The 20,307-nt window shown below is 36.6% G+C and overlaps 11 protein-coding genes and 1 pseudogene across 11 annotated transcripts; 3 read left to right on the forward strand and 9 right to left on the reverse strand.

Annotated features, from left to right (window-relative positions):
• Window positions 1-130: 130 nt before the first annotated feature.
• On the reverse strand, window positions 131-508 carry LOC134723375 (histone H2A). Its single transcript, XM_063586991.1, has one exon. It carries the CDS (start codon window positions 506-508, stop codon window positions 131-133), a length of 378 nt encoding a protein of 125 aa, XP_063443061.1.
• Window positions 509-784: 276 nt separating this feature from the next.
• LOC134722608 (histone H2B-like) lies at window positions 785-1,159 on the forward strand. The gene has a single exon (XM_063586225.1). The coding sequence runs from the start codon at window positions 785-787 to the stop codon at window positions 1,157-1,159; it is 375 nt and encodes a 124-aa protein (XP_063442295.1).
• Window positions 1,160-2,011: 852 nt separating this feature from the next.
• LOC134722609 (histone H4) lies at window positions 2,012-2,323 on the reverse strand. Its single transcript, XM_063586226.1, has one exon. The coding sequence runs from the start codon at window positions 2,321-2,323 to the stop codon at window positions 2,012-2,014; it is 312 nt and encodes a 103-aa protein (XP_063442296.1).
• Window positions 2,324-4,046: 1,723 nt separating this feature from the next.
• LOC134722611 (histone H3) lies at window positions 4,047-4,457 on the reverse strand. The gene has a single exon (XM_063586227.1). The coding sequence runs from the start codon at window positions 4,455-4,457 to the stop codon at window positions 4,047-4,049; it is 411 nt and encodes a 136-aa protein (XP_063442297.1).
• A 1,285-nt stretch (window positions 4,458-5,742) lies between these two features.
• LOC134723376 (histone H2A) lies at window positions 5,743-6,120 on the reverse strand. The gene has a single exon (XM_063586992.1). The coding sequence runs from the start codon at window positions 6,118-6,120 to the stop codon at window positions 5,743-5,745; it is 378 nt and encodes a 125-aa protein (XP_063443062.1).
• Window positions 6,121-6,396: 276 nt separating this feature from the next.
• On the forward strand, window positions 6,397-6,771 carry LOC134722612 (histone H2B-like). Its single transcript, XM_063586228.1, has one exon. The coding sequence runs from the start codon at window positions 6,397-6,399 to the stop codon at window positions 6,769-6,771; it is 375 nt and encodes a 124-aa protein (XP_063442298.1).
• An 852-nt stretch (window positions 6,772-7,623) lies between these two features.
• LOC134722613 (histone H4) lies at window positions 7,624-7,935 on the reverse strand. Its single transcript, XM_063586229.1, has one exon. It carries the CDS (start codon window positions 7,933-7,935, stop codon window positions 7,624-7,626), a length of 312 nt encoding a protein of 103 aa, XP_063442299.1.
• Window positions 7,936-9,658: 1,723 nt separating this feature from the next.
• Window positions 9,659-15,680, reverse strand: LOC134722614 (uncharacterized; annotated as a pseudogene).
• LOC134721206 (histone H2A) lies at window positions 11,354-11,731 on the reverse strand. The gene has a single exon (XM_063584011.1). It carries the CDS (start codon window positions 11,729-11,731, stop codon window positions 11,354-11,356), a length of 378 nt encoding a protein of 125 aa, XP_063440081.1.
• Window positions 15,681-15,995: 315 nt separating the features above from the next.
• Window positions 15,996-17,339, reverse strand: LOC134722615 (histone H2A-like). The gene is made up of 2 exons (XM_063586231.1): window positions 16,967-17,339; window positions 15,996-16,009 (listed from the first exon to the last, which is right to left on the reverse strand). Exons 1-2 carry the CDS (start codon window positions 17,337-17,339, stop codon window positions 15,996-15,998), a joined length of 387 nt encoding a protein of 128 aa, XP_063442301.1.
• Window positions 17,340-17,615: 276 nt separating this feature from the next.
• Window positions 17,616-17,990, forward strand: LOC134722616 (histone H2B-like). Its single transcript, XM_063586232.1, has one exon. It carries the CDS (start codon window positions 17,616-17,618, stop codon window positions 17,988-17,990), a length of 375 nt encoding a protein of 124 aa, XP_063442302.1.
• Window positions 17,991-18,840: 850 nt separating this feature from the next.
• LOC134722617 (histone H4) lies at window positions 18,841-19,152 on the reverse strand. The gene has a single exon (XM_063586233.1). It carries the CDS (start codon window positions 19,150-19,152, stop codon window positions 18,841-18,843), a length of 312 nt encoding a protein of 103 aa, XP_063442303.1.
• Window positions 19,153-20,307: the final 1,155 nt, after the last annotated feature.

Consider the following 20,307-nt stretch of genomic DNA (forward strand, 5'->3'; position numbering starts at 1 on the left):
ATATTTTTTTCAATTATGTATGGGGAATAAAGTATTACTAAGATGTACAACAATTTTAGACTCTTTTTGAAAAATATTGGTGGCCCTGAAAAGGGCCGTTGTTAAGTGAGTAATCCGATATATCCACTTTTTACTTGGCAGCTTTCTGGGTCTTCTTTGGCAGAAGTACAGCCTGGATGTTTGGTAAAACACCTCCCTGGGCAATGGTGACACCAGACAAGAGTTTGTTCAACTCTTCGTCGTTTCTGATGGCCAACTGGAGATGACGGGGAATGATTCTGCTCTTCTTGTTGTCACGAGCGGCGTTTCCTGCCAACTCCAATACTTCAGCTGCTAAGTATTCTAAGACAGCTGCGAGGTACACTGGTGCACCGGCACCAACTCTCTCGGCATAGTTTCCTTTCCTCAAAAGTCTGTGGATACGACCGACTGGGAACTGAAGTCCGGCACGGGATGACCTAGACTTTGCCTTTGCTTTTGCTTTTCCTCCTTTTCCTCGTCCTGACATTTTGTACTATTTGGTTGATCGACACTGAGTAAAGTGATACAATTTTTCTTCAAAATTTAGCTTATATACCCACTAAACGGATTGAACGATGTTTTTATTATACACCAATCAGAACGAAGCTCTCTGCGAGCAGTTAGGCTACCGAACATTCAACATGTTATGGGTGCTCTCTCCGAGGTTCGCGTTTAATAAAATCTTTCAATCCGTTTTGCCCAGTATATAAACAAATTGAAAATAATTTTTCACCATTACTTATTTGATTATCAAACCAGTAACATGCCACCCAAAGTAGGAACTAAAGGAGCCAAGAAGGCCGTCACCAAGGCAAAGACTGCCAGACCCGGCGGTGATAAGAAAAGGAGGAGGAAGAGACGTGAATCCTATGCTATCTACATCTACAAAGTCTTGAGACAAGTTCACCCCGACACCGGAGTGTCCTCAAAGGCAATGTCCATCATGAACAGCTTCGTCAACGATATCTTCGAGAGAATCGCAGCAGAGGCTTCCCGATTGGCACACTACAACAAAAGATCTACCATCACATCCCGGGAGATCCAGACCGCTGTCCGTCTTCTCTTACCCGGAGAATTGGCCAAGCACGCTGTCAGTGAAGGTACCAAAGCCGTCACTAAATACACCAGCAGCAAGTAAACAGTCTGAAGTTTATAACTTCACAAACGGCCCTTTTCAGGGCCACCAACATTTTTCAAAAAGAATTTACATTTGTTGTACATCAATGTCAAACTTCTAAACAAAGCTATAAATCCCAACCCCAGCTATAACCACTTTCAAACTATTTCAATAGTATATGGTTACTTTTCTCTTCTTTCTATCTGTATAACAAATATACGTGTATTTCACTCATTCTGTAGCATTTAATTTGTCTGTCAAAACTACAAAGCGTAAATACATAAATCATGAAGAACAAAACAGTGCTTTCATTCCAATTAATAGAGTTGATAAATTTACGATTTCTTTTGCTTTTCGAGAGAAAAAAAATATTGCGAGAATTATTTTACACGGAAACAAGAACATTACCTAATCTTAAACCACGCAAAAAAAACCTCTATAATTGAATATAACAGAATCTACAGATTTTGTGTGTAAAAGTCCGTGCATTTTGTTTTGAAATTTTCTCTCTTCATGTAGGCAAATGCACGGACTTGATCTTTGAACGTATTCATAAACCTTCAGAAATATAAATTCTCAAATAAATACAAGAGTAAGAGTAAGGAAGTTAATTAAAAAGAAAGCCAGATATTTAAAAAAAAAAAGGGGGGGGGGGGGGGTATAACGAGAGAGAGAAAATAGTTGCGGATCAGGATCAGGGAAAACAAGAAAAACGGTTGAAAAATTCATGAACATTAGAGAAAAGAATAGAAGTGGGAGCAAGCTTTGATTTCAAGATTTTGTTTAAAACGATGTACAACAAATCTAAGATTCTTTTTGAAAAATGTTGGTGGCCCTGAAAAGGGCCGTTGTTGATATTAGCTGGGTGGCTGTTTAACCTCCGAATCCGTACAAGGTACGTCCTTGACGTTTCAAAGCGTAGACAACATCCATGGCAGTGACAGTCTTCCTCTTGGCGTGCTCTGTGTATGTGACAGCATCACGGATGACATTTTCCAAGAAAACTTTAAGGACACCACGGGTTTCCTCATAGATGAGTCCAGATATACGTTTTACTCCACCTCTTCTTGCTAAACGACGGATGGCTGGCTTGGTGATACCTTGGATGTTATCACGCAACACCTTCCTGTGACGCTTGGCGCCTCCTTTTCCTAGACCTTTACCTCCTTTTCCTCTACCTGACATGTTTAACTATTTGTGGTGATTAGTTAAATAATACTTTCCGTCTAACAGCGACTCTTTATATATCACCAACGCGGCCGTAAAAGAAGTATCACACATTTTCAGTTAACTGTTGTCTGATTGGCTTACGTTGTTTTATTCCGGGAGGTAACTCTGTACTGCCTTAAACTGTGTACACTTTCAATCCACTTTTTCATTCTAGGTCTGAAAAATATAATAATTCATATCAGACAGTAAATTTTTAAGAAAAAACTATTATTTCAATCGGAATAAAAATGACTGAAGGAGACAAAAAAAGTTCCAAAATGTTGAAAAGTTTTCATTTTAAGATAGAATAGTATGATAAATAAATGATAAATGAAAATCACTTTAGACAGTCAAAATTATAAAGATAATTATTTGCTTTCTCTGAACAGACATTTTCATTCAATGACAATACACATTTCAACTTAATGGAATGGAATTTAGTTGGGGAAAAAATAAACCTCACAGACATATCTAGGAATACTGGTTATCTATTTGTCTATTTGATGTATCCAGAAATTGGATACATCACAGGATTTTACATGCTTGCAGTTTTCTACCTGTCTTTCATAACTCAACATCATCTGTCAAAGCTGTGCTTGCCATCCATCAACGATCTGCTGCAGGTACTTCAGATCATAAATGGGAGAATGTATGAATAAAACTGTTACTGTTATTACTATTAAAGATTTTTTTTTCTAGGTATTACAGTGAAGAAAAGAGATGCCCCTGACTGCGGGTAAAACTTCTTATGTGTGCATCTTCCTTTCAATTTTATTTTTAAACGCCATTCTATATTTATCCACAGTATGACGATGACAATTTCATCAGCCAATCCAATAAAAATGTTAATGCGCACACATGTACTTACTATTCTGAAGACTTCTTTTAGCCAGAAAAGTTTATAATAAGTCTGAAAACCACTTTTTATCATATAAAAAAGCTTATAAGTGCAAGATATATGCTTACATGGACTTCCTACATTGAAATTTTGTGGGGACTACTTGGACCCGTACCGAAATTATATTAATTTAAATAGAAATTTCATGATTTTGTTAACTAGCAGCAAGACAAGACTCTAAAGTGGACAAAATATATTACTACATACATGATAAAAAAATTCTTTACAATTCTGACTGAAAAAGAGCTCTAAATTTTTGATAAAAGTACCCTGTAATATCAGCTTTTCTAAAAGAAATATTCAAATTAATGAATTATACAAGATATTTAAACTCTAACTTAAAAAAAAAGGTTATATTTTGGCCAGTTGGTGGTTCTCTTTCTTTGGTCTAGACTACTGGTGTAAATAATACATCAAAAGAAGACAAGACAAAACAAGCGAAGAAAAGAAAAGAACAGAAGTACAGATAGAAACATTTATATGTTGATCTTTTTTTATATAATGTACTATTTAATATTCTACACACAAGGACATACATGTACCATGATAAACAAACACCCCCCTTTTTTTTGTGATGAGACTTGTGTGTATATATATATCATAAAATTTATTTTTTGTCTATGTATTGCTTTGCATATAGATGGATTCAACAAGAAGAAATAAAAGAGAGAGAGAGAGATGGGGAAAAGAGGGGTTCGGCTATGTTTCTAATTTTCATGTACAACAATTTATAGATTCTTTTTGAAAAATATTGGTGGCCCTGAAAAGGGCCGTTATGTTTTGGTGAAAAAATCACACTTCTTAAGCACGTTCTCCACGGATTCTTCGGGCCAATTGGATATCCTTTGGCATGATGGTTACTCTCTTGGCGTGGATTGCGCACAAGTTGGTATCCTCGAAGAGACCGACCAAGTAGGCTTCGCTGGCTTCCTGTAGGGCCATGACGGCTGAACTCTGGAATCGGAGATCAGTTTTGAAGTCCTGGGCGATTTCACGGACTAATCTCTGGAAGGGGAGTTTCCTGATGAGGAGCTCTGTGCTCTTCTGGTATCTCCTGATTTCTCGGAGAGCGACTGTTCCTGGCCTGTATCTATGTGGTTTCTTGACTCCACCGGTTGCAGGTGCGCTCTTACGGGCGGCCTTGGTGGCAAGTTGTTTTCTTGGAGCTTTACCTCCGGTGGATTTACGTGCAGTTTGCTTTGTTCGTGCCATGATTATTAGCTCTGTGGACGATTTGCTACAGAAAGAATACTTGAAAATTTCGGTGAATGTGTTTTTGTGCTTGCCGGAGGATTGAAATCACGGTGACGATTGGATCACCACTTACATAAAGCTGGCGTTGATTGGTCCGCATATCTTAAATCTGATTGGACTGATTTGTAAGGGACTTTGACAGTTTTCAATCCATTTTTTACTGAAAAACTGCTCAACCCAAGCTGACAGTAAAAATGCCCCCTTTTTTCATTCATAATTACAGTTTCTGATCATCCCTCATAGCTCAACAATAGTAAATTAGTGTCACGGTTTCAATATGATAAATCTGAAGAAGAAAAATAATAATAATGAAAAAAGGTCAAAATACATGCAGAAACATTAAGGAAAGGAACGAAAAATAAAAACAGGAAAAAATAAAAATAAAATGCAGTTATAACACAAACAAAGCGAAATAAAAATAAAAAAACAGAAACAAATGGAATTACACATTCCCGACATGACATTGTGCGGATCGGCTGAGTTTCTTTATTGTTGTATTATGTCATATTTATGTATATTTAATATAAAAAAAGAAGATGTGGTATGATTTTCATTTGGGCTGGGCACATTTGTCACATTGTCTGATTGTCGGTGTGCTTACATCAATTCCACATCTTTAATACACAAACAATAACTAAATAAAGACAGAAAGACAGAGAGAGAGATGCTGAAAAAAATGGAAAAAGGAAAAGAATGGAAAGTACATATCATATATAAAAGTGTTGACGAAAGAGATAATGTTAACAAAAACTATAAATAATTATAATAATAAAAAAAAACCACACACCTTCTCAGATGAATCTAAGCATGCTCGCATCAATAACCAAGAGAGAGAAAGAAGAGAGCAGACTAGTATTAAATATAAATACTATCAGTGGTTTTTTTTCCCCCCGACAAACATTATATGATTTAACTGAGCTACTTGTGGGTTCAAAGAGTCAGAAAGTACGACAATAAATGTTCTGATGAAGAAGACTGAAAAAGTTACTAGACTTAGTGTTATGCTATAAGAACTGTACTTAAATGGGATGCGTTAGAGAGAGAAGAAAAGAAGAATCACGGAAGAAGGGACATTTATATTTTAGACATTTTTTATTTGTTATGTAGTAGAATATATTTTTTTCAATTATGTATGGGGAATAAAGTATTACTAAGATGTACAACAATTTTAGACTCTTTTTGAAAAATATTGGTGGCCCTGAAAAGGGCCGTTGTTAAGTGAGTAATCCGATATATCCACTTTTTACTTGGCAGCTTTCTGGGTCTTCTTTGGCAGAAGTACAGCCTGGATGTTTGGTAAAACACCTCCCTGGGCAATGGTGACACCAGACAAGAGTTTGTTCAACTCTTCGTCGTTTCTGATGGCCAACTGGAGATGACGGGGAATGATTCTGCTCTTCTTGTTGTCACGAGCGGCGTTTCCTGCCAACTCCAATACTTCAGCTGCTAAGTATTCTAAGACAGCTGCGAGGTACACTGGTGCACCGGCACCAACTCTCTCGGCATAGTTTCCTTTCCTCAAAAGTCTGTGGATACGACCGACTGGGAACTGAAGTCCGGCACGGGATGACCTAGACTTTGCCTTTGCTTTTGCTTTTCCTCCTTTTCCTCGTCCTGACATTTTGTACTATTTGGTTGATCGACACTGAGTAAAGTGATACAATTTTTCTTCAAAATTTAGCTTATATACCCACTAAACGGATTGAACGATGTTTTTATTATACACCAATCAGAACGAAGCTCTCTGCGAGCAGTTAGGCTACCGAACATTCAACATGTTATGGGTGCTCTCTCCGAGGTTCGCGTTTAATAAAATCTTTCAATCCGTTTTGCCCAGTATATAAACAAATTGAAAATAATTTTTCACCATTACTTATTTGATTATCAAACCAGTAACATGCCACCCAAAGTAGGAACTAAAGGAGCCAAGAAGGCCGTCACCAAGGCAAAGACTGCCAGACCCGGCGGTGATAAGAAAAGGAGGAGGAAGAGACGTGAATCCTATGCTATCTACATCTACAAAGTCTTGAGACAAGTTCACCCCGACACCGGAGTGTCCTCAAAGGCAATGTCCATCATGAACAGCTTCGTCAACGATATCTTCGAGAGAATCGCAGCAGAGGCTTCCCGATTGGCACACTACAACAAAAGATCTACCATCACATCCCGGGAGATCCAGACCGCTGTCCGTCTTCTCTTACCCGGAGAATTGGCCAAGCACGCTGTCAGTGAAGGTACCAAAGCCGTCACTAAATACACCAGCAGCAAGTAAACAGTCTGAAGTTTATAACTTCACAAACGGCCCTTTTCAGGGCCACCAACATTTTTCAAAAAGAATTTACATTTGTTGTACATCAATGTCAAACTTCTAAACAAAGCTATAAATCCCAACCCCAGCTATAACCACTTTCAAACTATTTCAATAGTATATGGTTACTTTTCTCTTCTTTCTATCTGTATAACAAATATACGTGTATTTCACTCATTCTGTAGCATTTAATTTGTCTGTCAAAACTACAAAGCGTAAATACATAAATCATGAAGAACAAAACAGTGCTTTCATTCCAATTAATAGAGTTGATAAATTTACGATTTCTTTTGCTTTTCGAGAGAAAAAAAATATTGCGAGAATTATTTTACACGGAAACAAGAACATTACCTAATCTTAAACCACGCAAAAAAAACCTCTATAATTGAATATAACAGAATCTACAGATTTTGTGTGTAAAAGTCCGTGCATTTTGTTTTGAAATTTTCTCTCTTCATGTAGGCAAATGCACGGACTTGATCTTTGAACGTATTCATAAACCTTCAGAAATATAAATTCTCAAATAAATACAAGAGTAAGAGTAAGGAAGTTAATTAAAAAGAAAGCCAGATATTTAAAAAAAAAAAGGGGGGGGGGGGGGGTATAACGAGAGAGAGAAAATAGTTGCGGATCAGGATCAGGGAAAACAAGAAAAACGGTTGAAAAATTCATGAACATTAGAGAAAAGAATAGAAGTGGGAGCAAGCTTTGATTTCAAGATTTTGTTTAAAACGATGTACAACAAATCTAAGATTCTTTTTGAAAAATGTTGGTGGCCCTGAAAAGGGCCGTTGTTGATATTAGCTGGGTGGCTGTTTAACCTCCGAATCCGTACAAGGTACGTCCTTGACGTTTCAAAGCGTAGACAACATCCATGGCAGTGACAGTCTTCCTCTTGGCGTGCTCTGTGTATGTGACAGCATCACGGATGACATTTTCCAAGAAAACTTTAAGGACACCACGGGTTTCCTCATAGATGAGTCCAGATATACGTTTTACTCCACCTCTTCTTGCTAAACGACGGATGGCTGGCTTGGTGATACCTTGGATGTTATCACGCAACACCTTCCTGTGACGCTTGGCGCCTCCTTTTCCTAGACCTTTACCTCCTTTTCCTCTACCTGACATGTTTAACTATTTGTGGTGATTAGTTAAATAATACTTTCCGTCTAACAGCGACTCTTTATATATCACCAACGCGGCCGTAAAAGAAGTATCACACATTTTCAGTTAACTGTTGTCTGATTGGCTTACGTTGTTTTATTCCGGGAGGTAACTCTGTACTGCCTTAAACTGTGTACACTTTCAATCCACTTTTTCATTCTAGGTCTGAAAAATATAATAATTCATATCAGACAGTAAATTTTTAAGAAAAAACTATTATTTCAATCGGAATAAAAATGACTGAAGGAGACAAAAAAAGTTCCAAAATGTTGAAAAGTTTTCATTTTAAGATAGAATAGTATGATAAATAAATGATAAATGAAAATCACTTTAGACAGTCAAAATTATAAAGATAATTATTTGCTTTCTCTGAACAGACATTTTCATTCAATGACAATACACATTTCAACTTAATGGAATGGAATTTAGTTGGGGAAAAAATAAACCTCACAGACATATCTAGGAATACTGGTTATCTATTTGTCTATTTGATGTATCCAGAAATTGGATACATCACAGGATTTTACATGCTTGCAGTTTTCTACCTGTCTTTCATAACTCAACATCATCTGTCAAAGCTGTGCTTGCCATCCATCAACGATCTGCTGCAGGTACTTCAGATCATAAATGGGAGAATGTATGAATAAAACTGTTACTGTTATTACTATTAAAGATTTTTTTTTCTAGGTATTACAGTGAAGAAAAGAGATGCCCCTGACTGCGGGTAAAACTTCTTATGTGTGCATCTTCCTTTCAATTTTATTTTTAAACGCCATTCTATATTTATCCACAGTATGACGATGACAATTTCATCAGCCAATCCAATAAAAATGTTAATGCGCACACATGTACTTACTATTCTGAAGACTTCTTTTAGCCAGAAAAGTTTATAATAAGTCTGAAAACCACTTTTTATCATATAAAAAAGCTTATAAGTGCAAGATATATGCTTACATGGACTTCCTACATTGAAATTTTGTGGGGACTACTTGGACCCGTACCGAAATTATATTAATTTAAATAGAAATTTCATGATTTTGTTAACTAGCAGCAAGACAAGACTCTAAAGTGGACAAAATATATTACTACATACATGATAAAAAAATTCTTTACAATTCTGACTGAAAAAGAGCTCTAAATTTTTGATAAAAGTACCCTGTAATATCAGCTTTTCTAAAAGAAATATTCAAATTAATGAATTATACAAGATATTTAAACTCTAACTTAAAAAAAAAGGTTATATTTTGGCCAGTTGGTGGTTCTCTTTCTTTGGTCTAGACTACTGGTGTAAATAATACATCAAAAGAAGACAAGACAAAACAAGCGAAGAAAAGAAAAGAACAGAAGTACAGATAGAAACATTTATATGTTGATCTTTTTTTATATAATGTACTATTTAATATTCTACACACAAGGACATACATGTACCATGATAAACAAACACCCCCCTTTTTTTTGTGATGAGACTTGTGTGTATATATATATCATAAAATTTATTTTTTGTCTATGTATTGCTTTGCATATAGATGGATTCAACAAGAAGAAATAAAAGAGAGAGAGAGAGATGGGGAAAAGAGGGGTTCGGCTATGTTTCTAATTTTCATGTACAACAATTTATAGATTCTTTTTGAAAAATATTGGTGGCCCTGAAAAGGGCCGTTATGTTTTGGTGAAAAAATCACACTTCTTAAGCACGTTCTCCACGGATTCTTCGGGCCAATTGGATATCCTTTGGCATGATGGTTACTCTCTTGGCGTGGATTGCGCACAAGTTGGTATCCTCGAAGAGACCGACCAAGTAGGCTTCGCTGGCTTCCTGTAGGGCCATGACGGCTGAACTCTGGAATCGGAGATCAGTTTTGAAGTCCTGGGCGATTTCACGGACTAATCTCTGGAAGGGGAGTTTCCTGATGAGGAGCTCTGTGCTCTTCTGGTATCTCCTGATTTCTCGGAGAGCGACTGTTCCTGGCCTGTATCTATGTGGTTTCTTGACTCCACCGGTTGCAGGTGCGCTCTTACGGGCGGCCTTGGTGGCAAGTTGTTTTCTTGGAGCTTTACCTCCGGTGGATTTACGTGCAGTTTGCTTTGTTCGTGCCATGATTATTAGCTCTGTGGACGATTTGCTACAGAAAGAATACTTGAAAATTTCGGTGAATGTGTTTTTGTGCTTGCCGGGAGGATTGAAATCACGGTGACGATTGGATCACCACTTACATAAAGCTGGCGTTGATTGGTCCGCATATCTTAAATCTGATTGGACTGATTTGTAAGGGACTTTGACAGTTTTCAATCCATTTTTTACTGAAAAACTGCTCAACCCAAGCTGACAGTAAAAATGCCCCCTTTTTTCATTCATAATTACAGTTTCTGATCATCCCTCATAGCTCAACAATAGTAAATTAGTGTCACGGTTTCAATATGATAAATCTGAAGAAGAAAAATAATAATAATGAAAAAAGGTCAAAATACATGCAGAAACATTAAGGAAAGGAACGAAAAATAAAAACAGGAAAAAATAAAAATAAAATGCAGTTATAACACAAACAAAGCGAAATAAAAATAAAAAAACAGAAACAAATGGAATTACACATTCCCGACATGACATTGTGCGGATCGGCTGAGTTTCTTTATTGTTGTATTATGTCATATTTATGTATATTTAATATAAAAAAAGAAGATGTGGTATGATTTTCATTTGGGCTGGGCACATTTGTCACATTGTCTGATTGTCGGTGTGCTTACATCAATTCCACATCTTTAATACACAAACAATAACTAAATAAAGACAGAAAGACAGAGAGAGAGATGCTGAAAAAAATGGAAAAAGGAAAAGAATGGAAAGTACATATCATATATAAAAGTGTTGACGAAAGAGATAATGTTAACAAAAACTATAAATAATTATAATAATAAAAAAAAACCACACACCTTCTCAGATGAATCTAAGCATGCTCGCATCAATAACCAAGAGAGAAAGAAGAGAGCAGACTAGTATTAAATATAAATACTATCAGTGGTTTTTTTTCCCCCCGACAAACATTATATGATTTAACTGAGCTACTTGTGGGTTCAAAGAGTCAGAAAGTACGACAATAAATGTTCTGATGAAGAAGACTGAAAAAGTTACTAGACTTAGTGTTATGCTATAAGAACTGTACTTAAATGGGATGCGTTAGAGAGAGAAGAAAAGAAGAATCACGGAAGAAGGGACATTTATATTTTAGACATTTTTTATTTGTTATGTAGTAGAATATATTTTTTTCAATTATGTATGGGGAATAAAGTATTACTAAGATGTACAACAATTTTAGACTCTTTTTGAAAAATATTGGTGGCCCTGAAAAGGGCCGTTGTTAAGTGAGTAATCCGATATATCCACTTTTTACTTGGCAGCTTTCTGGGTCTTCTTTGGCAGAAGTACAGCCTGGATGTTTGGTAAAACACCTCCCTGGGCAATGGTGACACCAGACAAGAGTTTGTTCAACTCTTCGTCGTTTCTGATGGCCAACTGGAGATGACGGGGAATGATTCTGCTCTTCTTGTTGTCACGAGCGGCGTTTCCTGCCAACTCCAATACTTCAGCTGCTAAGTATTCTAAGACAGCTGCGAGGTACACTGGTGCACCGGCACCAACTCTCTCGGCATAGTTTCCTTTCCTCAAAAGTCTGTGGATACGACCGACTGGGAACTGAAGTCCGGCACGGGATGACCTAGACTTTGCCTTTGCTTTTGCTTTTCCTCCTTTTCCTCGTCCTGACATTTTGTACTATTTGGTTGATCGACACTGAGTAAAGTGATACAATTTTTCTTCAAAATTTAGCTTATATACCCACTAAACGGATTGAACGATGTTTTTATTATACACCAATCAGAACGAAGCTCTCTGCGAGCAGTTAGGCTACCGAACATTCAACATGTTATGGGTGCTCTCTCCGAGGTTCGCGTTTAATAAAATCTTTCAATCCGTTTTGCCCAGTATATAAACAAATTGAAAATAATTTTTCACCATTACTTATTTGATTATCAAACCAGTAACATGCCACCCAAAGTAGGAACTAAAGGAGCCAAGAAGGCCGTCACCAAGGCAAAGACTGCCAGACCCGGCGGTGATAAGAAAAGGAGGAGGAAGAGACGTGAATCCTATGCTATCTACATCTACAAAGTCTTGAGACAAGTTCACCCCGACACCGGAGTGTCCTCAAAGGCAATGTCCATCATGAACAGCTTCGTCAACGATATCTTCGAGAGAATCGCAGCAGAGGCTTCCCGATTGGCACACTACAACAAAAGATCTACCATCACATCCCGGGAGATCCAGACCGCTGTCCGTCTTCTCTTACCCGGAGAATTGGCCAAGCACGCTGTCAGTGAAGGTACCAAAGCCGTCACTAAATACACCAGCAGCAAGTAAACAGTCTGAAGTTTATAACTTCACAAACGGCCCTTTTCAGGGCCACCAACATTTTTCAAAAAGAATTTACATTTGTTGTACATCAATGTCAAACTTCTAAACAAAGCTATAAATCCCAACCCCAGCTATAACCACTTTCAAACTATTTCAATAGTATATGGTTACTTTTCTCTTCTTTCTATCTGTATAACAAATATACGTGTATTTCACTCATTCTGTAGCATTTAATTTGTCTGTCAAAACTACAAAGCGTAAATACATAAATCATGAAGAACAAAACAGTGCTTTCATTCCAATTAATAGAGTTGATAAATTTACGATTTCTTTTGCTTTTCGAGAGAAAAAAAATATTGCGAGAATTATTTTACACGGAAACAAGAACATTACCTAATCTTAAACCACGCAAAAAAAACCTCTATAATTGAATATAACAGAATCTACAGATTTTGTGTGTAAAAGTCCGTGCATTTTGTTTTGAAATTTTCTCTCTTCATGTAGGCAAATGCACGGACTTGATCTTTGAACGTATTCATAAACCTTCAGAAATATAAATTCTCAAATAAATACAAGAGTAAGAGTAAGGAAGTTAATTAAAAAGAAAGCCAGATATTTAAAAAAAAAAAGGGGGGGGGGGGGGGTATAACGAGAGAGAGAAAATAGTTGCGGATCAGGATCAGGGAAAACAAGAAAAACGGTTGAAAAATTCATGAACATTAGAGAAAAGAATAGAAGTGGGAGCAAGCTTTGATTTCAAGATTTTGTTTAAAACGATGTACAACAAATCTAAGATTCTTTTTGAAAAATGTTGGTGGCCCTGAAAAGGGCCGTTGTTGATATTAGCTGGGTGGCTGTTTAACCTCCGAATCCGTACAAGGTACGTCCTTGACGTTTCAAAGCGTAGACAACATCCATGGCAGTGACAGTCTTCCTCTTGGCGTGCTCTGTGTATGTGACAGCATCACGGATGACATTTTCCAAGAAAACTTTAAGGACACCACGGGTTTCCTCATAGATGAGTCCAGATATACGTTTTACTCCACCTCTTCTTGCTAAACGACGGATGGCTGGCTTGGTGATACCTTGGATGTTATCACGCAACACCTTCCTGTGACGCTTGGCGCCTCCTTTTCCTAGACCTTTACCTCCTTTTCCTCTACCTGACATGTTTAACTATTTGTGGTGATTAGTTAAATAATACTTTCCGTCTAACAGCGACTCTTTATATATCACCAACGCGGCCGTAAAAGAAGTATCACACATTTTCAGTTAACTGTTGTCTGATTGGCTTACGTTGTTTTATTCCGGGAGGTAACTCTGTACTGCCTTAAACTGTGTACACTTTCAATCCACTTTTTCATTCTAGGTCTGAAAAATATAATAATTCATATCAGACAGTAAATTTTTAAGAAAAAACTATTATTTCAATCGGAATAAAAATGACTGAAGGAGACAAAAAAAGTTCCAAAATGTTGAAAAGTTTTCATTTTAAGATAGAATAGTATGATAAATAAATGATAAATGAAAATCACTTTAGACAGTCAAAATTATAAAGATAATTATTTGCTTTCTCTGAACAGACATTTTCATTCAATGACAATACACATTTCAACTTAATGGAATGGAATTTAGTTGGGGAAAAAATAAACCTCACAGACATATCTAGGAATACTGGTTATCTATTTGTCTATTTGATGTATCCAGAAATTGGATACATCACAGGATTTTACATGCTTGCAGTTTTCTACCTGTCTTTCATAACTCAACATCATCTGTCAAAGCTGTGCTTGCCATCCATCAACGATCTGCTGCAGGTACTTCAGATCATAAATGGGAGAATGTATGAATAAAACTGTTACTGTTATTACTATTAAAGATTTTTTTTTCTAGGTATTACAGTGAAGAAAAGAGATGCCCCTGACTGCGGGTAAAACTTCTTATGTGTGCATCTTCCTTTCAATTTTATTTTTAAACGCCATTCTATATTTATCCACAGTATGACGATGACAATTTCATCAGCCAATCCAATAAAAATGTTAATGCGCACACATGTACTTACTATTCTGAAGACTTCTTTTAGCCAGAAAAGTTTATAATAAGTCTGAAAACCACTTTTTATCATATAAAAAAGCTTATAAGTGCAAGATATATGCTTACATGGACTTCCTACATTGAAATTTTGTGGGGACTACTTGGACCCGTACCGAAATTATATTAATTTAAATAGAAATTTCATGATTTTGTTAACTAGCAGCAAGACAAGACTCTAAAGTGGACAAAATATATTACTACATACATGATAAAAAAATTCTTTACAATTCTGACTGAAAAAGAGCTCTAAATTTTTGATAAAAGTACCCTGTAATATCAGCTTTTCTAAAAGAAATATTCAAATTAATGAATTATACAAGATATTTAAACTCTAACTTAAAAAAAAAGGTTATATTTTGGCCAGTTGGTGGTTCTCTTTCTTTGGTCTAGACTACTGGTGTAAATAATACATCAAAAGAAGACAAGACAAAACAAGCGAAGAAAAGAAAAGAACAGAAGTACAGATAGAAACATTTATATGTTGATCTTTTTTTATATAATGTACTATTTAATATTCTACACACAAGGACATACATGTACCATGATAAACAAACACCCCCCTTTTTTTTGTGATGAGACTTGTGTGTATATATATATCATAAAATTTATTTTTTGTCTATGTATTGCTTTGCATATAGATGGATTCAACAAGAAGAAATAAAAGAGAGAGAGAGAGATGGGGAAAAGAGGGGTTCGGCTATGTTTCTAATTTTCATGTACAACAATTTATAGATTCTTTTTGAAAATATTGGTGGCCCTGAAAAGGGCCGTTATGTTTTGGTGAAAAAATCACACTTCTTAAGCACGTTCTCCACGGATTCTTCGGGCCAATTGGATATCCTTTGGCATGATGGTTACTCTCTTGGCGTGGATTGCGCACAAGTTGGTATCCTCGAAGAGACCGACCAAGTAGGCTTCGCTGGCTTCCTGTAGGGCCATGACGGCTGAACTCTGGAATCGGAGATCAGTTTTGAAGTCCTGGGCGATTTCACGGACTAATCTCTGGAAGGGGAGTTTCCTGATGAGGAGCTCTGTGCTCTTCTGGTATCCTCCTGATTTCTCGGAGAGCGACTGTTCCTGGCCTGTATCTATGTGGTTTCTTGACTCCACCGGTTGCAGGTGCGCTCTTACGGGCGGCCTTGGTGGCAAGTTGTTTTCTTGGAGCTTTACCTCCGGTGGATTTACGTGCAGTTTGCTTTGTTCGTGCCATGATTATTAGCTCTGTGGACGATTTGCTACAGAAAGAATACTTGAAAATTTCGGTGAATGTGTTTTTGTGCTTGCCGGGAGGATTGAAATCACGGTGACGATTGGATCACCACTTACATAAAGCTGGCGTTGATTGGTCCGCATATCTTAAATCTGATTGGACTGATTTGTAAGGGACTTTGACAGTTTTCAATCCATTTTTTACTGAAAAACTGCTCAACCCAAGCTGACAGTAAAAATGCCCCCTTTTTTCATTCATAATTACAGTTTCTGATCATCCCTCATAGCTCAACAATAGTAAATTAGTGTCACGGTTTCAATATGATAAATCTGAAGAAGAAAAATAATAATAATGAAAAAAGGTCAAAATACATGCAGAAACATTAAGGAAAGGAACGAAAAATAAAAACAGGAAAAAATAAAAATAAAATGCAGTTATAACACAACAAAGCGAAATAAAAATAAAAAACAGAAACAAATGGAATTACACATTCCCGACATGACATTGTGCGGATCGGCTGAGTTTCTTTATTGTTGTATTATGTCATATTTATGTATATTTAATATAAAAAAAGAAGATGTGGTATGATTTTCATTTGGGCTGGGCACATTTGTCACATTGTCTGATTGTCGGTGTGCTTACATCAATTCCACATCTTTAATACACAAACAATAACTAAATAAAGACAGAAAGACAGAGAGAGAGATGCTGAAAAAAATGGAAAAAGGAAAAGAATGGAAAGTACATATCATATATAAAAGTGTTGACGAAAGAGATAATGTTAACAAAAACTATAAATAATTATAATAATAAAAAAAAACCACACACCTTCTCAGATGAATCTAAGCATGCTCGCATCAATAACCAAGAGAGAGAAAGAAGAGAGCAGACTAGTATTAAATATAAATACTATCAGTGGTTTTTTTTCCCCCCGACAAACATTATATGATTTAACTGAGCTACTTGTGGGTTCAAAGAGTCAGAAAGTACGACAATAAATGTTCTGATGAAGAAGACTGAAAAAGTTACTAGACTTAGTGTTATGCTATAAGAACTGTACTTAAATGGGATGCGTTAGAGAGAGAAGAAAAGAAGAATCACGGAAGAAGGGACATTTATATTTTAGACATTTTTTATTTGTTATGTAGTAGAATATATTTTTTCAATTATGTATGGGGAATAAAGTATTACTAAGATGTACAACAATTTTAGACTCTTTTTGAAAAATATTGGTGGCCTGAAAAGGGCCGTTGTTAAGTGAGTAATCCGATATATCCACTTTTTACTTGGCAGCTTTCTGGGTCTTCTTTGCAGAAGTACAGCCTGGATGTTTGGTAAAACACCTCCCTGGGCAATGGTGACACCAGACAAGAGTTTGTTCAACTCTTCGTCGTTTCTGATGGCCAACTGGAGATGACGGGGAATGATTCTGCTCTTCTTGTTGTCACGAGCGGCGTTTCCTGCCAACTCCAATACTTCAGCTGCTAAGTATTCTAAGACAGCTGCGAGGTACACTGGTGCACCGGCACCAACTCTCTCGGCATAGTTTCCTTTCCTCAAAAGTCTGTGGATACGACCGACTGGGAACTGAAGTCCGGCACGGGATGACCTAGACTTTGCCTTTGCTTTTGCTTTTCCTCCTTTTCCTCGTCCTGACATTTTGTACTATTTGGTTGATCGACACTGAGTAAAGTGATACAATTTTTCTTCAAAATTTAGCTTATATACCCACTAAACGGATTGAACGATGTTTTTATTATACACCAATCAGAACGAAGCTCTCTGCGAGCAGTTAGGCTACCGAACATTCAACATGTTATGGGTGCTCTCTCCGAGGTTCGCGTTTAATAAAATCTTTCAATCCGTTTTGCCCAGTATATAAACAAATTGAAAATAATTTTTCACCATTACTTATTTGATTATCAAACCAGTAACATGCCACCCAAAGTAGGAACTAAAGGAGCCAAGAAGGCCGTCACCAAGGCAAAGACTGCCAGACCCGGCGGTGATAAGAAAAGGAGGAGGAAGAGACGTGAATCCTATGCTATCTACATCTACAAAGTCTTGAGACAAGTTCACCCCGACACCGGAGTGTCCTCAAAGGCAATGTCCATCATGAACAGCTTCGTCAACGATATCTTCGAGAGAATCGCAGCAGAGGCTTCCCGATTGGCACACTACAACAAAAGATCTACCATCACATCCCGGGAGATCCAGACCGCTGTCCGTCTTCTCTTACCCGGAGAATTGGCCAAGCACGCTGTCAGTGAAGGTACCAAAGCCGTCACTAAATACACCAGCAGCAAGTAAACAGTCTGAAGTTTATAACTTCACAAACGGCCCTTTTCAGGGCCACCAACATTTTTCAAAAGAATTTACATTTGTTGTACATCAATGTCAAACTTCTAAACAAAGCTATAAATCCCAACCCCAGCTATAACCACTTTCAAACTATTTCAATAGTATATGGTTACTTTTCTCTTCTTTCTATCTGTATAACAAATATACGTGTATTTCACTCATTCTGTAGCATTTAATTTGTCTGTCAAAACTACAAAGCGTAAATACATAAATCATGAAGAACAAAACAGTGCTTTCATTCCAATTAATAGAGTTGATAAATTTACGATTTCTTTTGCTTTTCGAGAGAAAAAAAATATTGCGAGAATTATTTTACACGGAAACAAGAACATTACCTAATCTTAAACCACGCAAAAAAACCTCTATAATTGAATATAACAGAATCTACAGATTTTGTGTGTAAAAGTCCGTGCATTTTGTTTTGAAATTTTCTCTCTTCATGTAGGCAAATGCACGGACTTGATCTTTGAACGTATTCATAAACCTTCAGAAATATAAATTCTCAAATAAATACAAGAGTAAGAGTAAGGAAGTTAATTAAAAAGAAAGCCAGATATTTAAAAAAAAAAAGGGGGGGGGGGGGGGTATAACGAGAGAGAGAAAATAGTTGCGGATCAGGATCAGGGAAAACAAGAAAAACGGTTGAAAAATTCATGAACATTAGAGAAAAGAATAGAAGTGGGAGCAAGCTTTGATTTCAAGATTTTGTTTAAAACGATGTACAACAAATCTAAGATTCTTTTTGAAAAATGTTGGTGGCCCTGAAAAGGGCCGTTGTTGATATTAGCTGGGTGGCTGTTTAACCTCCGAATCCGTACAAGGTACGTCCTTGACGTTTCAAAGCGTAGACAACATCCATGGCAGTGACAGTCTTCCTCTTGGCGTGCTCTGTGTATGTGACAGCATCACGGATGACATTTTCCAAGAAAACTTTAAGGACACCACGGGTTTCCTCATAGATGAGTCCAGATATACGTTTTACTCCACCTCTTCTTGCTAAACGACGGATGGCTGGCTTGGTGATACCTTGGATGTTATCACGCAACACCTTCCTGTGACGCTTGGCGCCTCCTTTTCCTAGACCTTTACCTCCTTTTCCTCTACCTGACATGTTTAACTATTGTGGTGATTAGTTAAATAATACTTTCCGTCTAACAGCGACTCTTTATATATCACCAACGCGGCCGTAAAAGAAGTATCACACATTTTCAGTTAACTGTTGTCTGATTGGCTTACGTTGTTTTATTCCGGGAGGTAACTCTGTACTGCCTTAAACTGTGTACACTTTCAATCCACTTTTTCATTCTAGGTCTGAAAAATATAATAATTCATATCAGACAGTAAATTTTTAAGAAAAAACTATTATTTCAATCGGAATAAAAATGACTGAAGGAGACAAAAAAAGTTCCAAAATGTTGAAAAGTTTTCATTTTAAGATAGAATAGTATGATAAATAAATGATAAATGAAAATCACTTTAGACAGTCAAAATTATAAAGATAATTATTTGCTTTCTCTGAACAGACATTTTCATTCAATGACAATACACATTTCAACTTAATGGAATGGAATTTAGTTGGGGAAAAAATAAACCTCACAGACATATCTAGGAATACTGGTTATCTATTTGTCTATTTGATGTATCCAGAAATTGGATACATCACAGGATTTTACATGCTTGCAGTTTTCTACCTGTCTTTCATAACTCAACATCATCTGTCAAAGCTGTGCTTGCCATCCATCAACGATCTGCTGCAGGTACTTCAGATCATAAATGGGAGAATGTATGAATAAAACTGTTACTGTTATTACTATTAAAGATTTTTTTTTCTAGGTATTACAGTGAAGAAAAGAGATGCCCCTGACTGCGGGTAAAACTTCTTATGTGTGCATCTTCCTTTCAATTTTATTTTTAAACGCCATTCTATATTTATCCACAGTATGACGATGACAATTTCATCAGCCAATCCAATAAAAATGTTAATGCGCACACATGTACTTACTATTCTGAAGACTTCTTTTAGCCAGAAAAGTTATAATAAGTCTGAAACCACTTTTTATCATATAAAAAAGCTTATAAGTGCAAGATATATGCTTACATGGACTTCCTACATTGAAATTTTGTGGGGACTACTTGGACCCGTACCGAAATTATATTAATTTAAATAGAAATTTCATGATTTTGTTAACTAGCAGCAAGACAAGACTCTAAAGTGGACAAAATATATTACTACATACATGATAAAAAAATTCTTTACAATTCCTGA

Source organism: Mytilus trossulus, chromosome 6 (genome assembly GCF_036588685.1).
Source record: "Mytilus trossulus isolate FHL-02 chromosome 6, PNRI_Mtr1.1.1.hap1, whole genome shotgun sequence".
NCBI classification, from domain to species: domain Eukaryota; kingdom Metazoa; phylum Mollusca; class Bivalvia; order Mytilida; family Mytilidae; genus Mytilus; species Mytilus trossulus.

Coding starts and splice junctions, on each gene's coding strand:
- LOC134722616 (XM_063586232.1), top strand. CDS start 17,616: ATGCCACCCAAAGTAGGAACTAAAGGAGCCAAGAAGGCCGTCACCAAG.
- LOC134722609 (XM_063586226.1), bottom strand. CDS start 2,323: ATGTCAGGTAGAGGAAAAGGAGGTAAAGGTCTAGGAAAAGGAGGCGCC.
- LOC134722608 (XM_063586225.1), top strand. CDS start 785: ATGCCACCCAAAGTAGGAACTAAAGGAGCCAAGAAGGCCGTCACCAAG.
- LOC134722611 (XM_063586227.1), bottom strand. CDS start 4,457: ATGGCACGAACAAAGCAAACTGCACGTAAATCCACCGGAGGTAAAGCT.
- LOC134722615 (XM_063586231.1), bottom strand. CDS start 17,339: ATGTCAGGACGAGGAAAAGGAGGAAAAGCAAAAGCAAAGGCAAAGTCT.
- LOC134723376 (XM_063586992.1), bottom strand. CDS start 6,120: ATGTCAGGACGAGGAAAAGGAGGAAAAGCAAAAGCAAAGGCAAAGTCT.
- LOC134723375 (XM_063586991.1), bottom strand. CDS start 508: ATGTCAGGACGAGGAAAAGGAGGAAAAGCAAAAGCAAAGGCAAAGTCT.
- LOC134722613 (XM_063586229.1), bottom strand. CDS start 7,935: ATGTCAGGTAGAGGAAAAGGAGGTAAAGGTCTAGGAAAAGGAGGCGCC.
- LOC134722612 (XM_063586228.1), top strand. CDS start 6,397: ATGCCACCCAAAGTAGGAACTAAAGGAGCCAAGAAGGCCGTCACCAAG.
- LOC134722617 (XM_063586233.1), bottom strand. CDS start 19,152: ATGTCAGGTAGAGGAAAAGGAGGTAAAGGTCTAGGAAAAGGAGGCGCC.
- LOC134721206 (XM_063584011.1), bottom strand. CDS start 11,731: ATGTCAGGACGAGGAAAAGGAGGAAAAGCAAAAGCAAAGGCAAAGTCT.